The 14,225-nt window shown below is 43.6% G+C and overlaps 1 protein-coding gene across 1 annotated transcript in view; it reads right to left on the bottom strand.

Moving 5' to 3' along the window:
- ADAMTS2 (ADAM metallopeptidase with thrombospondin type 1 motif 2) overlaps nt 1-14,225 on the bottom strand; it is a 168,119-nt gene that overhangs the window by 51,893 nt on the left and 102,001 nt on the right. The window contains exon 4 of the mRNA XM_048960190.1: nt 3,016-3,215. Coding sequence (XP_048816147.1) covers nt 3,016-3,215 — 200 coding nt within the window. The remainder of the gene's footprint in view (nt 1-3,015; nt 3,216-14,225) is intronic.

Raw genomic sequence — 14,225 nt, 5'->3', positions numbered from 1 at the left:
CAGGATGACCAGAAGAAAATGGTGCAAGTGAGAGGCAGCTGAGCGTCTCTGAAGTGAAAACAATGGCATTTCTTTCCAAAGGTGGAATGAATGTCCCCATGGTGCAGAGCAGAGAGAAAGGGATGTCAAGAGAAACCCAAGTTTCTGTATGAGGAATGGTGGGGGAGTAAAGATGGGTGACAGGAGGCCTGGCTCACAGCAGTGACACTGGTGGCAGACAGACAGGGATGTGTGGCTGCAGCCCAAAGCATTGAAAACCCTCTGGTGTGTCTCTCACTATTCGCTGGGGGCTGTGATTTCAATTTCCAAACATTAGGATAAATATTAGCACTGCTATTCAAGATAGCCAGGACACAGTCTCTGTTTTATTCTCATTTTATGGCTTTTAGGTGTGGACCGTAACACATCAGTTAAGCAGCACAAAACAGATTGACTGAATAAGTCATCGCACTGGGCTTGAAAAAAATATATTGTTTTGATTGGGTTGGTGGTAGGGCTCCACCCAAGATCCCTGGGAAAAGTTAATTAAGGACAACTGCTCACAGCATCATGCACAGCAAAACCAGGCAAAGCAGGGAGAGCAGCCATGCTGCGAGCTGGGCGCTGCTTCTGGGAAAGCGATTACACCTCCAGGAGTCTGGGCACGAGGGAGACCTCACCTGGAATTTATTTCATTGTTTGGAACCAGAGAAACTCAACCCTCTCAATCAGCCTTTTATCTCCAGTAAAGACTTCCATTATTATTTCAGTTTATTTACTTTCTATGCACACTTGATTCTACCCTTAATGCCTTCTTACTGTATGAAGCTAATTGATTTTATGCTTAATGCCTTGTTAAAGTACAAAGCTAATTGATTGCGCCTGTAAAACCAGCAGGATACACACAGTGTGATGGTTCCAGTGGGATCTTCCAGCAGATTTTTTTTTGCAGCCATCTCTCTTCTCTTTCAGCTCCCCTTGGCCTATGTATCTCACCAGGCCCAGACTGTAAACACACATTCCATACCAGCTGGTGTCTGCCTCTCCATTGCGGAGCAAGTCTTGGAGAGAAAGAGACAGAGGACTGGTCCCCATCACCCCATCCCTCATCTAAAATGCAGACTACAGAAACTGGCTGAGTGTTAGTGAAGGAAAGACCAGGACAACATTGTGGCTGCCAAAGACTTCCCAGCGCCTCCTTGCACGGCTCCTCACAGCCCGGACACAAAGGAAGGGACACATCCTCCATCCCCAGAGGACGCGTTTCTGCCTCACACCAACCAACAGAACAGCTGCTGCCCGTGCCAGGAGCTGTTACAGCCCCGGGATATGGTTCCACAGGCTGCACTTTCTAAACCACTTGCAGAGACAACATGTTTAAGAGCTGTTATTTCTTACAATTTGTGTGTTGGATGGTTTGCTAAAATTAGGAACAAGCGTATTCCAGAGCTGGAACATTTATGGCTCCTTTACCATTACTGTGTATTTTAATTCTTAAAAATAGTTTTAAGTGACATGATAAGTAGAGTCCTGCTTAATCTATTTCAGCCCATTTGCCACATTCCTGGTTTGGCCTCTTTGGCTTGTTAATTTAGAGATACATAAAACCATCTGTTTCATTGTAGACTTTGTTTTAAGCCTCAGAGGAAACAAACCACACAAACAGATGAAATTCACTATGTCATTTCTGTTAAAACGCACGTATTCACAGCCATGAGAGCATACACCAAGTACCCAATAACTCTAATGTCAGTACAGATTTTTAACTATTTACAATATTGCTATAAAAAAGCAGCGCAATTGAATTTACATCGCACAAGGGATTTCCTTACGCTGTATTCTACCTCTCATTTAAAATGAAAAACACTGACATTCCACACATTGTTAAAAGAATGCAATAAAGTAATGAGAAAACAAGCTTCATAATTAAAAAATATTTCTTAGGATAAAAGCACCCCAGACAAAAGTAGCTAATAGGACAGAGTGTGTGCATATATCTGCTGGAGTCTGGAATGCCTTGAAGTCACCTACAGACACTCCATCCTCTTGATTCTACTGTGAGCTTCAGCAATCACAGTCTATCTGTCAAAACCAGAGCAGACCTACAATTTTAATGCAACAACATTTCACAGAGAACACATATTTGCTGATAGTTTCTATTGAAAACAGACTTCTGTTCCAGGTGAGCACGAGAAGGAACTCCTCCCAGAATGAGCGTCTATGAAGGGGACCATCACTCAATGCCAATTTTGTGCCAAAAGAATACTACTTATTTTGACTATAATGGAGATTGTTTTTCAAAATTTGATTCTTACCCCACACTGCTGGTGTGCTGGAGGTGTTTGTGGAAATGTCTACTGCTCTGATATTTAGAAAGAAAAGACAGCTCCTCCAAACGTTCTCTAGCTTCTGCGTTCCTCACTACCACATTATATAGTCTGCTGCACCATGGTTCGAAAGATTAAATATTTAATGAAGGAAACCTAAAGGTGTCAGCTACAGACTAAATACTAAATCAATCTAAGAAAGTTCAGTGATTGACTGCATAGCATTTCACTGCAGCGTGAACAAGGAGTAGGCGGGTGGCCTGGGACTGTAAGTGATTCTGGAGGAATCAAAGAGTTTAACAGAGCAGTTTTAAAAATGTATAAGCCAATCGAAGTTTCTAATACAGCCTATTTGAAGACAGTTCTCCAAACCATGTTATTCAGCAGGGAGCTGAAGTTAAGGGAATATACATCTAATACGTAATGACTTCTGAGGACCTGAGGCCCTGACCCTGTGCTCCCATCCATCAAAGCACATAAGCAGGACTTTGAGTGTTTTAATGGTCCCACTGTCAGTTCCTTCCTTGGCCCCTTTTTCTTTTGTTCCTTCTCCCTTTTGCCTTTTCTACAAGCGGCCTGGATTTTGCTCCTAGAATTATTTCACCTCCTGCTATGAGAAAAATCTATGATGTATTAAACGGCAAAACCAACATCCATCCACCCACCCCTCACTGCCATCTCACCGTGCAGCTGGCAGGGCTGTACTCACAATGTTCATCAGGGTCAGCAGGTACTTCTGAACGTGTTCCTTCCCATGGAACTGAACAACTGAGTCATCAACCCCCAGAAGGACTTCGATGTTGTAATCATCATCCGTCGCGTGCCTCCGGCGGCGCTGCCTCAGTCTGTGCACCCGATCTTCAATAAGGCTCAGTGCACTGAGACCATCCAGATTAGTCAGGTTAGGCGCTGCAATCAGACAAACAAACAATTAGCAACTGACAGAGGTTCAGGCTCAGGTCTCAGGTGAGGTGGGGTAAATTTGAAGCAGCAGCTTTTGTTACGTTCTGTATGTTATGTAACAGCATAACTTTCCTTCAATGTCAGTTAAAGGTGACCTAAATGAGAGAGAAATCTGACCTGAAAGATTACTTCGCAACATAAAAACAATACTTTCTACAAAGCAGTACTGTGTTATAATTACAAGACCAAAGGGATGGATACACCAAGGCCTCAACAAGAAGAACGGAGCTATCTGCTGTAAAATAATTGTTGCTTGAAAGTACTTAGATTCATGGAATAATTAAGGTTAGAAAAGACCACTAAGATCTTGCAGTCCAACCCATCCCTACAGTGGTTTACGTGTCACTCAGTGCCACATGTAAGAAATGCACCATGGCGGGATCTTCTGCTACCAAGGGCATCCTTGATTTCAGAACCGCAGGTAAAGGCCAACACCGCGTTTTGAATCTGATCTCACTGCCCACAGTCATACTTCCAGGCAAATGCTGTTACCAACAAAGCCTATGTATATGGAGCGTGTAACAACCCAACACCCCCCCTCAATGCATTATCTCCTTTCCTCAATACACTCACATCATTTAGCAGTAGTGACATGGATCCCCTTTATCATTACAAATCAGGAACTGTCATAGAACCATGACAGGAACGCACTTTAGATACGAGATGAATTCATTTTTAGCTACATTTGAGATTAATTAACAGCTTTTCATTTTTCATTTCTAATTTGTCATGTCACTTTGCATTATTGCATGTCAAAGACCACTCCTTCAGGCACAATAGCAGCCAATGTTATTACGAGCCGTTTCAAACAGAGCCTGTGATACAAAAATCTTGTATTTTGGCAGGACGGGATGCACTTCATGTGACATGTAGGCCCTAAAAATTATCATGAAAATATGGACTATTGACATTTCACCCTACAGGATAACAATGATTAGTGTTAATATCGTTATTATCATTTGTATTTCAAGAACCCTAGGAGTCCCCCCTAAGAACCTCCTGATTTCAGAAAATGTCAGACCGAAGACTTGGACAGGCAGAGGGAGCACTGAGGGTTGATTAAAGGCTTCCAGCTCTCAGTTCACAGCAGCATAATAGGAAACACAGGGAGGAGGCTAAAGTCATCACCTTCAAAGGTGAAATACGAAACAACTCTTGGAAATGTTACTAAAGAATGTGGAATCTCCATCTTCACTTACTGACATTTTTACATAAAAATTGGCTGCTTGGGATGAGTGGATTACCAGGCTCACTACAGGAATATCTGGACAGCCTTTTACCATTTCTCCATGGAACTTCGATGACATGAGGCCACAGCCTCAGATAAACAGAGAAGGCCCCATGCGGTGCTCCTCCATCCCCATGGAGCTGTGATCTCCTCCTGGGCTCAGTCAGGGCTCAAAATCCACTGGCAGCCAGCACCAGCCCTATCTCCAGTTTTGCTCCACTGGGAAAGCCTCAGTGTTAATCCTCACTGGTGCCCAGAAGTAATTACTGAGCTATCACAGCGGGCTCGGGAGATTCTCTATAGGATCATGAGGCAATCACATACGCTGATTTGCCTTACAGATTATATGTACAATTTGACAGTAACTGCTACAAGCTTTCTAGAAAAGTAAGACTGAGCTGGCAGGGGCTGCCGGTCGTGTCCTCTCTCATTACTCACAAAAAAAAAAAGCACAGCAATAAGCAGCAAGGCTGGAGCTATCAGAGGTGATACTGCAAACCAGCAGTGCGGTGCCTTCATCCCCACTGCGCCAGAGGCACAGCGTGATCCTGGCATCCTGCACTTACCATCCTCAGTGCAGGCTGCCTGCTCCCTCCCTGCCCCTCATCTCATCTCATCCCGCTGCAGTGCTGGCCATCCTTCTGGCTCATGAGAAGAGCAATCGTATTTTCCACATTACCTTCCCCCCGTGCTTTGTGCAGTAACACTCCGAGAGTCATCTCAACTGCATTGTATTTTACTGTCATCCCAAGACTTCTCCATCATTTGTTCATTTTCAGCAACTTCTGCCAAATCAGAGCTTTGGCTGCTAATTATTGGTGCCAACTTTGTTCTCCATCTCCCAAGAGCAGACACTTGGCATTTGCAGGGCTAACAATGGTCTCTGTTGAAACTCTCTGTGTTCCCACCAGGAAAAATTCACATTTCTGAAAATCAAATGCTGAGAGACAGGGTTGTATTTTTCCCTTGTGCTAATTGTCCAGACTAAACCAAAGGACAGCACTGCTCTAACAGTTCACCCACAAATCCCTCAAAAAAATTATATATATATTTTTTAAGCCAACAAAAAATTATTGATCATCCAGTGACTTTTTCTCCTAACACTACAGACCTTCCAGTTCACTATAAAAGCTGTTGACAGAAGGAAAACTGTGCTTCTGGACTAAGCATAGAATGGGAGCCCTGCAGCCTGGGCCATGCTCCTGCATGTGACAGAGCCTCCCCTGCGATGCTGCAAGGGGCAGAAGGCAGCTGGGAGATGGGCAGCAGAACCTGCTGAGGGGAAGGCATGAGCACAGCCCAGCATGGCTCTGTACACAGTTGTTTTTTGGGCGTCCTCCACTTTTGCTTGCAGTGAATGCAGGCAAGAAATCCTAGCTTATCCCATGCCCTAGCTGTTTGCTGAGTCAAGAATCAGACAACATCTCCAGCTGTGCCAGTTCATTAATATACAGAGAGCACATCAAAACCTAAAGGGAAAAGGTCTTTACACTGCAAAACCACACTTTCATGCAAACTGCTTACAGCATTCCATATCATACAAGATCCTTCTGTATGGTGTTCCCTTTTCCTAAGCAATGTGCAGTACCCCCAGCTTTTCTCTAAACTGCTCCGGTTTTCAGTCTGCTATTTATTCCTTGATACTTGGGCTCTGAGTGGACTTGCTGTATCTGAGCACCCAGCTGCACGTAGCTTCATGCTCTGAGACAGGCAAAATCCCCACTGACACCAACATCACTTTGGCCCTTGCAGGACTACTACCTCTACCAGCCACAGCACCACAGCCTTAATGGTGGAAGCCCCCAAGTTACCATGCTTGTCCCATAAAAGAATTTTCCATCGGAAATTTCCAAAACCAGTCATTTTGGGGAAACGTTTGCTTGCTCGTTAATCTTTGATATCATGTGCTTTACAGAAACCTAATTAGATGACATCTTCAGATTCTGCCTTACCCACCGCAGCAGTCAAACTGTAACAGATGCTGTGAGTTACTGAAACATGAGCATGCTGCCGCCATGAAACCGCCTCTCCTTCGTTCCTGTCACTCCCTTTAGGACATCTACCAAAAGTACAGTTGCTGGCTTGCAATCTTGCTTTGTTTTTTTCACGACGACTTTCAAAAAAGCTCAGGGAAATACAGCTGTACCTACAGTTCTTACAAGTCATTTATGAAGCTGATGCACTTTAAAAACAGTATCAGCTTTAGGGTTCCCCAGTTTCACAGCAGCGATATTGTCCTGATAAAGCACTTTCTCATTTTCTACCTTCTCTTTCTGGCAGGGGGAGGGGGACTTTCTGAAAAGCCCAGTACAGGGACCAGGGCAGGCAGTCGGGTGACTGAACTGCATGACTTGTTCCCAGCCATCATCTGCGGTTTGTCAGCAGGGCAGCCCACTGGAATTTCTCTTTAAATACGACCGTACAGCACGCAGGCAGGCCAGCCGCTGTATTCAGTGCAGCTTGTTTGCTCTGCGGACACTTCATCTGTCACTGCAGAGCAGGCAGACACCTGAGCCGAATGCTGAGTGCCACATCCTCTGCTTGATGTTGACATACTGATGTGCTGCTGAGCTCCACTCCCCAGACACGCTACTGAATGGACTTCCAGCTTCCCATTCCTTCATATGTGTTGCTGCAAATCATCTCTTCTTTTTTTTTTTCCTTTTGCTTTAACCACAATGATTCAGCCTGAAGCCCAGCTGGAGACCACTCTGCTGTGGGGTAGGTGGAGCCACGAGGCCACCCTGGGCTTCACACCACTCACAGCTGATGACAACACGATGCCAAGCCTGGGACTTGCCCTCACCTTGTGGGCAGGAGGCCATCCATCACCTACAATCGCAGAATCATTAAGGCAGGAAAAGACCTCTAGGATCAGTAATCCAACTATCCTGCTACCACCAATACTGCCCACTGGGGACATCCGCCAGTGCCACATCTCCACATTTCTTGAACACCTCCAGGGACAGCAACTCCACCACCTCCCTGGGCAGCCTGTCCCAATGCATCATCACCTGGTACTGTGAGTGCAAGCAAAGCAGGCTCCATGGCAGGGAATCACAAGCAGACAGGATGGGCTTTGCTCTGGCTCTCAGCTTCCTACTGCTCAAATACATCTGCACCTCTGGAAAAGTACCAAACCCCTTGACAGCTCAACAAAGAATTGCTCTTTGGGGAATAGCACATTAAATCACAAGTCATCTCCATGCAACGCTCCCTGCCACCCTCACGCTGTAGGCTTCTGTCATGCCTGTCCCCCACGATCAGCTCACTCCCCAGCTAGCCCCCCTTAGCCCCTTCAAGTATTCCACCAAAATCCTCATTTGTCTTCCATGCTAAATTGAACCACAAAGGTCAGAGGCAACAAAGAACAGTCAACAAATCTTACTTTTTATTCCTTGCGATTTTTCTCCCATTTTTAAGTTTCTCAGCATGCATTTTTGCTATTCCTTGCCACTGTATGCATTTGTGATGTGTCTTGTTCATCTGTTAATCAATAGCTTCTCTGACTTTTTTTTTTAATTTCCTCTATTTATACAGCTCTGCTCATCTTCTCTTTTGCTTTATTTTCCAAACGTCCTCTATTTGTCTTTCTTCCCTCCCTTGCCATCCTGCTCAGCTACATTTGCCTTCCATAATTTATAAATTCCTTTTTCATACTACTGTCTGTATTTGGACCTTTCTGCTATATGTCATTCATACAAGCCCAGGGTAAATCCAACAAGGTGAATTAAAATGGATGAGAGCTCCTGTGAGGTGAAAGCAAATTGAAAGTGGTCTAAACAAGAAGTGAATCGAGCACTGCATGCTGGGCACAAGGCACAAAGCCGGTCCTGTTTAGAAGTCCCAAGAGAACATTGCCTCAACACAACTTTAGTTTGTAACTCAATTATCAGAGGATTTATGGGATTCCTTGAATCACAGGCTAACACTGTGGCTGTGACCTGGTACATCCTTACCCAAGCAGTAATCACAGCAGAGCAATTTGGGTGCATATTCAGATTCCTTCTCTTCCACTTTTTTACATAAACGTAAACCAAGACCACACGAGTAGTATGAAGACCAGGCATCCTCACAGAGGTTATGAGTCCCAGTACTGCCTTTATCCACAAAGAACAGTAATTCAGATGGAAAGTTTTAGGCTGCATGCCCTGCTAACCATATGATCTCATTAGGAGCTCCTTGCCTCCTCATTTACAGCAATGCCATTTCTGGTTGAACCACATTTTAGCACAGAGTTTGCTCCACCCTCAGTGGGAACTTCCCCGCTGGGCTCCAAGCAGGTCCCAGCTGCCAGGAGGGCAGTGGGTACAGCAGCCAAAGTCCGCCTGCAGTAACTGCTCCCTGCATGGGAAATCAGTCCAAGTTCCAAGTATTTGAAATATGGCATATGTGGGCCTTCACCAAATGCTTCTGAGTATCTCCGGGGTTAGGACAACCAGCTCATATTTGCAAAATGAAGGCATGTTAGCAGGGTTGTGCAGCATACTGCACAAAGGCAGGCACCGTTCTCTATTCCTCCTGGTCACCCATACAGCAGCACAGAAACTTAAATGTGGGACACGCTCAAGAGTCTGCCTGAATCAGAGTTACAAAGAATAACGAAGTTGAAACCTACCGAAGTGGCAAAACGTAGGAGAACTTTTAAAACCGGGGAAGAAAAAGTCTTTTGCGAAGGATGAACCAATTAGCACAGTGACAATGGCCAGGTGGACGTGGTGGCAAACGGCCAGACGAGAGATGCTAAGAATAATCACAACGAGTTGTTGCCAGGGAGACTTTTTTGGCATGTCACAACAAAGAGAAAAGGTATTGCAACGCTAAAAAGAAAAGTTGAAAATAAATTGATCTCATCAGGGCCACAGTCACACAATGAGTAACACAAAGAGGAGAGATAATTGCTCTGCTAAAAGATTAAGTGAAAGCAGTGTAATTTAATATCGTGGCCTAAAATATTTCCCTTGCAAAATGGTGCAACATCTTGTGTTATAATTTCAACTTTCATATTACAACATAATAGTCAAGAAGGTGAAATGAAAAGAACTGCAGATCAACCAGGCAAACAAAACAGCGTGACCTTGTTGAAGTGGAGCATTTTGAGAACTGAACATAAAGTTTTTCCAGCAGTAAAACTCATCCTTCAGAACATTTTCAGCTGTCAGCCCGACTACAGCAAGTACAGGTTTCACAATGCAGCACCGAGCAATGAATAAGCAAAATGTTTATAACTTGGTGGTTAAAATTAAGCTCAAAAAGGGCAAAAAAAGCAACTCTGTAGAAAATTAATTGATGGGCCAACCTTTAAGTTTCACTGACTTGGTTGCACGTGGAAAATGCTTACCTTGGAGGAATTTTGGCAAGTCATTGCAAACTGGCCAGCACTGCAGAGCCTGCCTGACAGAGCACATGGTGAGACTGACTTCCCACGTCCCACTGGTTTGCACAGCCCACACCTACCCCAGGAACACGGCCCCAGCCCTCCAGAGCATCCCAGTGCATGCAGACACACACAGCAGGCTTTGCTCTAAACAAACCCCACTGTGTTAACAAGGGGGGCTGAGAGTTCTCAATCTCATTTGCAGCTAATGCATAATTAGTCAGAACACAAAATTCAGATAGATGAGAAGGGCTTCCACGGTACAAGCTGCGCTGCTAAGGGCTCCTTACATCCTCCCAAACACTAACAAAGCATTTATGGGCTACTGGAAGTCCAACCTGCCACCAAGATACTCAATGTATAATCCTTATTCCAAGCATAACTAAATTACAGCAAATCAGCACATTAAATGAGCTGCCTCGCTGACCTCTGGCTTTGCAGGTGACACATCTAACAATCCCACTTGCATTTTTAACAGAAAGAAATGCCAAAGCACAGTGAAGGACTTGAATAACAACAGGTTAGAGGAGATGGCAGCCGTCTTTCCATAAGCCAACTGTTCTGCAAGGAGGGGAAATTAAGTTTTATATACAGTTTAACAAACAAACACTAAAAAAGCAGGTTAAAAGTCAAATTCCTACCCAGGATGGGTGAGGGAGGTGGGGCGAGAACAGGGGGAAAAATGAATAAATATATATAATAAACAAACATTACTGGGAATACTACTGAAAAATAACACCTGAAGCCAATAGGCATCTTTCCAGAACTCTTGGCCTTAACCACCAACATTTGGTAATGTGTCCAAGTAGGACTCCACCACCCTTTCAAAAGGCAGCTCTTGAGTGAAGCATGAAGTCTCACAAAGGCGTAAGTGATCCAACCAAATGTTTTCAATGTCAAGTATAACAAACACAGCACAAATCTCATCAGTGCAAATAATGAATCACACAAACCACAATGCAAACAGGCCCCTGTTCTTCTACATAATCATAATGATCTTTTAATTAGACAAAGCAAACGGTCTGCTGTGTTCACCTTGTGCGGAAAAGCCGAAGAACAAAGTCTTCCAAATTCAAGGGTGAAAAACATGTGCAATTTGAACTGCCTGTGAGTTCTACCAGCTTCTTCTATTTCTGAGAATATTACACCAGGAACCACGAGCCAGTCAAGAAAGAAAAATGCTGATTGAATGAGAAGAAAACATCACTTGTGCAGTCTGAGCAATGGCACTGGGATGTATGGTGCCTTGGCCACTGACACTGGCAGGACTCGAATCAGGGCGAGGAGGAGTTATAATTTTATGTATGTTTTGAAAATACTCTTGTTGCTAAATCTGCTGGGGCTTTCTGTAATAACAAAACCAGCTGCAATTGATTAAAGACTGTAAGAAAGACAAAACTTTCTCGGAGGAAGCAGGCATTTCTTAAGCTTAAAAATGACAGTAAAAAGCCCAGGGAGACAGAATCGGTCTCTGCTCTAGCGAAGGCACAAGAGCTTCATTCCCAAGGCGTTTCAAAATCAAGGGCAAAGGCTTCTTTTGTCATTCGCACAGAGAGCTCTGCATCTGTCAGGTCCTACCAAAGGCAATCTGCTAAACATTGCCTCTTCCTATTGCAGCGTGTGGGTGTGAGATGGGGCCCAAAGACAACAGCTGACTTTCAAATGCAGCCCTTCCCTGCAAGATGTTTTGGGAATGGAGGCAGGTGTGGGGAAGGAAGAAGGGAAAAAGTGAGGGCGGAAAGAAGATGGCCATATGCATGGGGAGAAAGCAAATCAAGAGGCACAAGCTGGAATGACACCATTGCAAAAGAGGAAAGTAAAAAGAAAAGACAGTCATCCTGCTGCTGCTTCCCACCAGCTCCAGGGTTGGACCAGGGCTCACTGCTGTCCTGCTCCCCAAGCTGAGCTCCAGCAGGAAGGGAGGCAGAAGGAGCACCCTGGTGTGCGTGAGCAGGGCTCAAACATTGCTTTTTGAGATAAATTTAGCATTAGTATCTATGGGCTTGGGAGGGATTAGAGCCAGGTCAACATTCTGTTGTTTAATTTTCTGGCAGTTCTGAGTTATTTTTAATACATTTACAGGTAAATGGCCTTGAATACTGAAAATTTTAAGAAAAGGAAACAAATCATTTCAGTTGATCTGAAATCACATTTTTACTCATTTGATATAAAACCAAGTGCTTCGTTTCAAGCCTCACTTCAGGAAATCATTAAAAAATATAAGATATTTCAAGGGAGAGGAGGAGAATGGCTTGTCTTAAACTCACTGCCACGAAATCCATTGACAGCTTTAGGGGTATTCATTCTCACTCTGTATGAAGCTCAATGAAAATGCAACACCTTTTATCAATAAAAAATCACCCAACTCAATTACAAGCACCAGACCTAAAGGGGGTTCCCATTTGTCCCCTTCCGCCACCTATTTTACCCCTCTCCTAAAGGAATGATCCTCATTTCAGGACCTCCATATATTCACCGGGATATTTAACTTTTCTTGATAGCAGTTGCACTCAGTGCAGTCTGATTTGTCCTTCAGATTGGCTTGCAGCCCATCAAAATGAGGACATTTGCTTGTCGAAGGAAATGTAGCTGGTAGAATGTAATGCTCTTGGCAGGCTTTGCAGAACTACTCCAATAGGGACAAATCAGATCCACTGCACCTCAAAAGAAAAGGCTACCAAGAATTATGTAGCAAGGAATTTATCTCCTATGTTAAAGACAGTACCATCTTTGCCAGCATAAGCAAGGCTTAGAATGGTCAGAAATTGCATTTGTATCCACTTAGGAAAGTGTTACAAAATTGCTTCAGCATTAATGATGATTTTACTCATGCTGCAGAAAATGAAATCAGACTTTGGAAAGCAAATGCACAATGTCCAAGAAGGGTTGGGAGCCTTTTTACACACACAATAACTGCTAAAAGGAAAGAACTCTGTATTTTCAGAAGGCATCAATGTGGGGGCAGGGCTGGCAGGCATTTCTTTTCAGCTGTTTCTGTTCAAACTGTTTTAATAGGGGTCACACGTATTGGAAAGCTATCAGAAACAACAGCAAATGGAGATATTCAAGTCACAGAAATTCTTTGAACTATCTTTAAGTGTATCTTTGTTAATTCACGTTGATGTTTAGAAGGTAAACAACTCAACAGCACTTGGAGAACTGGTACGAGCTGTTAAGGATGATCACACACCAAGTTTCAGATTGGTTCTGCCTGCTGAACTACAACACAAATAACTGCTTAGCTCCTAACCTGTTACTTTTGCACAGCAAAGCCAACAAAAACAACAACAAAAAAACACATTTCAGAGCACCTTAGAAAACTGTTACCTTCTTGATTACCAACTGAGGGCTCCTGACACAAGTAATAAAAGCCCCAGTAATTAATACCTTCCGCCTGAAACTGGTAAAAACGGAGTCGTTCAAAATCCTGTGTTTCTGCAGCAATCTGTGGGGTTTACCCACACGCTCCAAATACTAATACTTAGCAGAACTCTATCATCTGCTTCTGCCTACTTAAAGGAGTTGCCAACCAAGCTGCTCTTAGTTTATTTGATGCTAAAACAGTCTGCTATCAATTCAACAATGAACATCAAATCAAAGGGAGCAAACAAAAACTTCCCACAGATCAGCAGCCCTAAATCCATCGCTTATTATGTGGAATTTCAGGCACCAGCAGGTAAGAAAAGCTATTTACAAGTACAACCATTTTCTTTACACTTCCACAACACCAAAAGCTTAAATAAAACACTGATCACACAAACACTGGAAATATAAATTATTAATGCATGCGGTGTTAACAGAAATAGTGATGTGTTTCCCCCTAAGTCGGAGCAGAATGTGTTCTCAGTTCTCTCTCAGCAAAAAAGGTAACTTCAGTTGTTCAAGAAAGAAACATACATTTTCCCATTATTTCAAAAGACAAGAAAAGCCCATGCAGCTAAACCTGAACAGCTGAACAAACTGAAGCAGTAAAAGAATATACTTTCAAGAGATAAAGAGATATCTTAAAGGAAGCACGGAGGGCAAACTAACATCTTTGGGTAGCTGAAAAAGGCACATTTTGGGCACCAAGGTCTCTTCAACAGATTACTGTACCCTAAGCATACTTTCCTCTATATCTCTAATGCAAAACAAGTGTCACAAATAGTCTCCTTCAGTCCACCTATAGCATTTGCTCACACAGATCTGAAACCACAAACAGTGCTGAGAAGTAATGCTTTTTGAAGTTGGACAAAACAGCATTATTTGGCCAACAACAGTTCCATTGAATTATGCAACAACAAAAAGACACTGAAGTAGCACAGTCAATAAAGACTGCTTGGCTGTGGTGCCCCTGAAGCCCCTGCAAGTC

Source organism: Lagopus muta, chromosome 14, assembly GCF_023343835.1.
Source record: "Lagopus muta isolate bLagMut1 chromosome 14, bLagMut1 primary, whole genome shotgun sequence".
Classification (NCBI taxonomy): domain Eukaryota; kingdom Metazoa; phylum Chordata; class Aves; order Galliformes; family Phasianidae; genus Lagopus; species Lagopus muta.
This window is presented reverse-complemented; position numbering and strand designations above follow the sequence as displayed.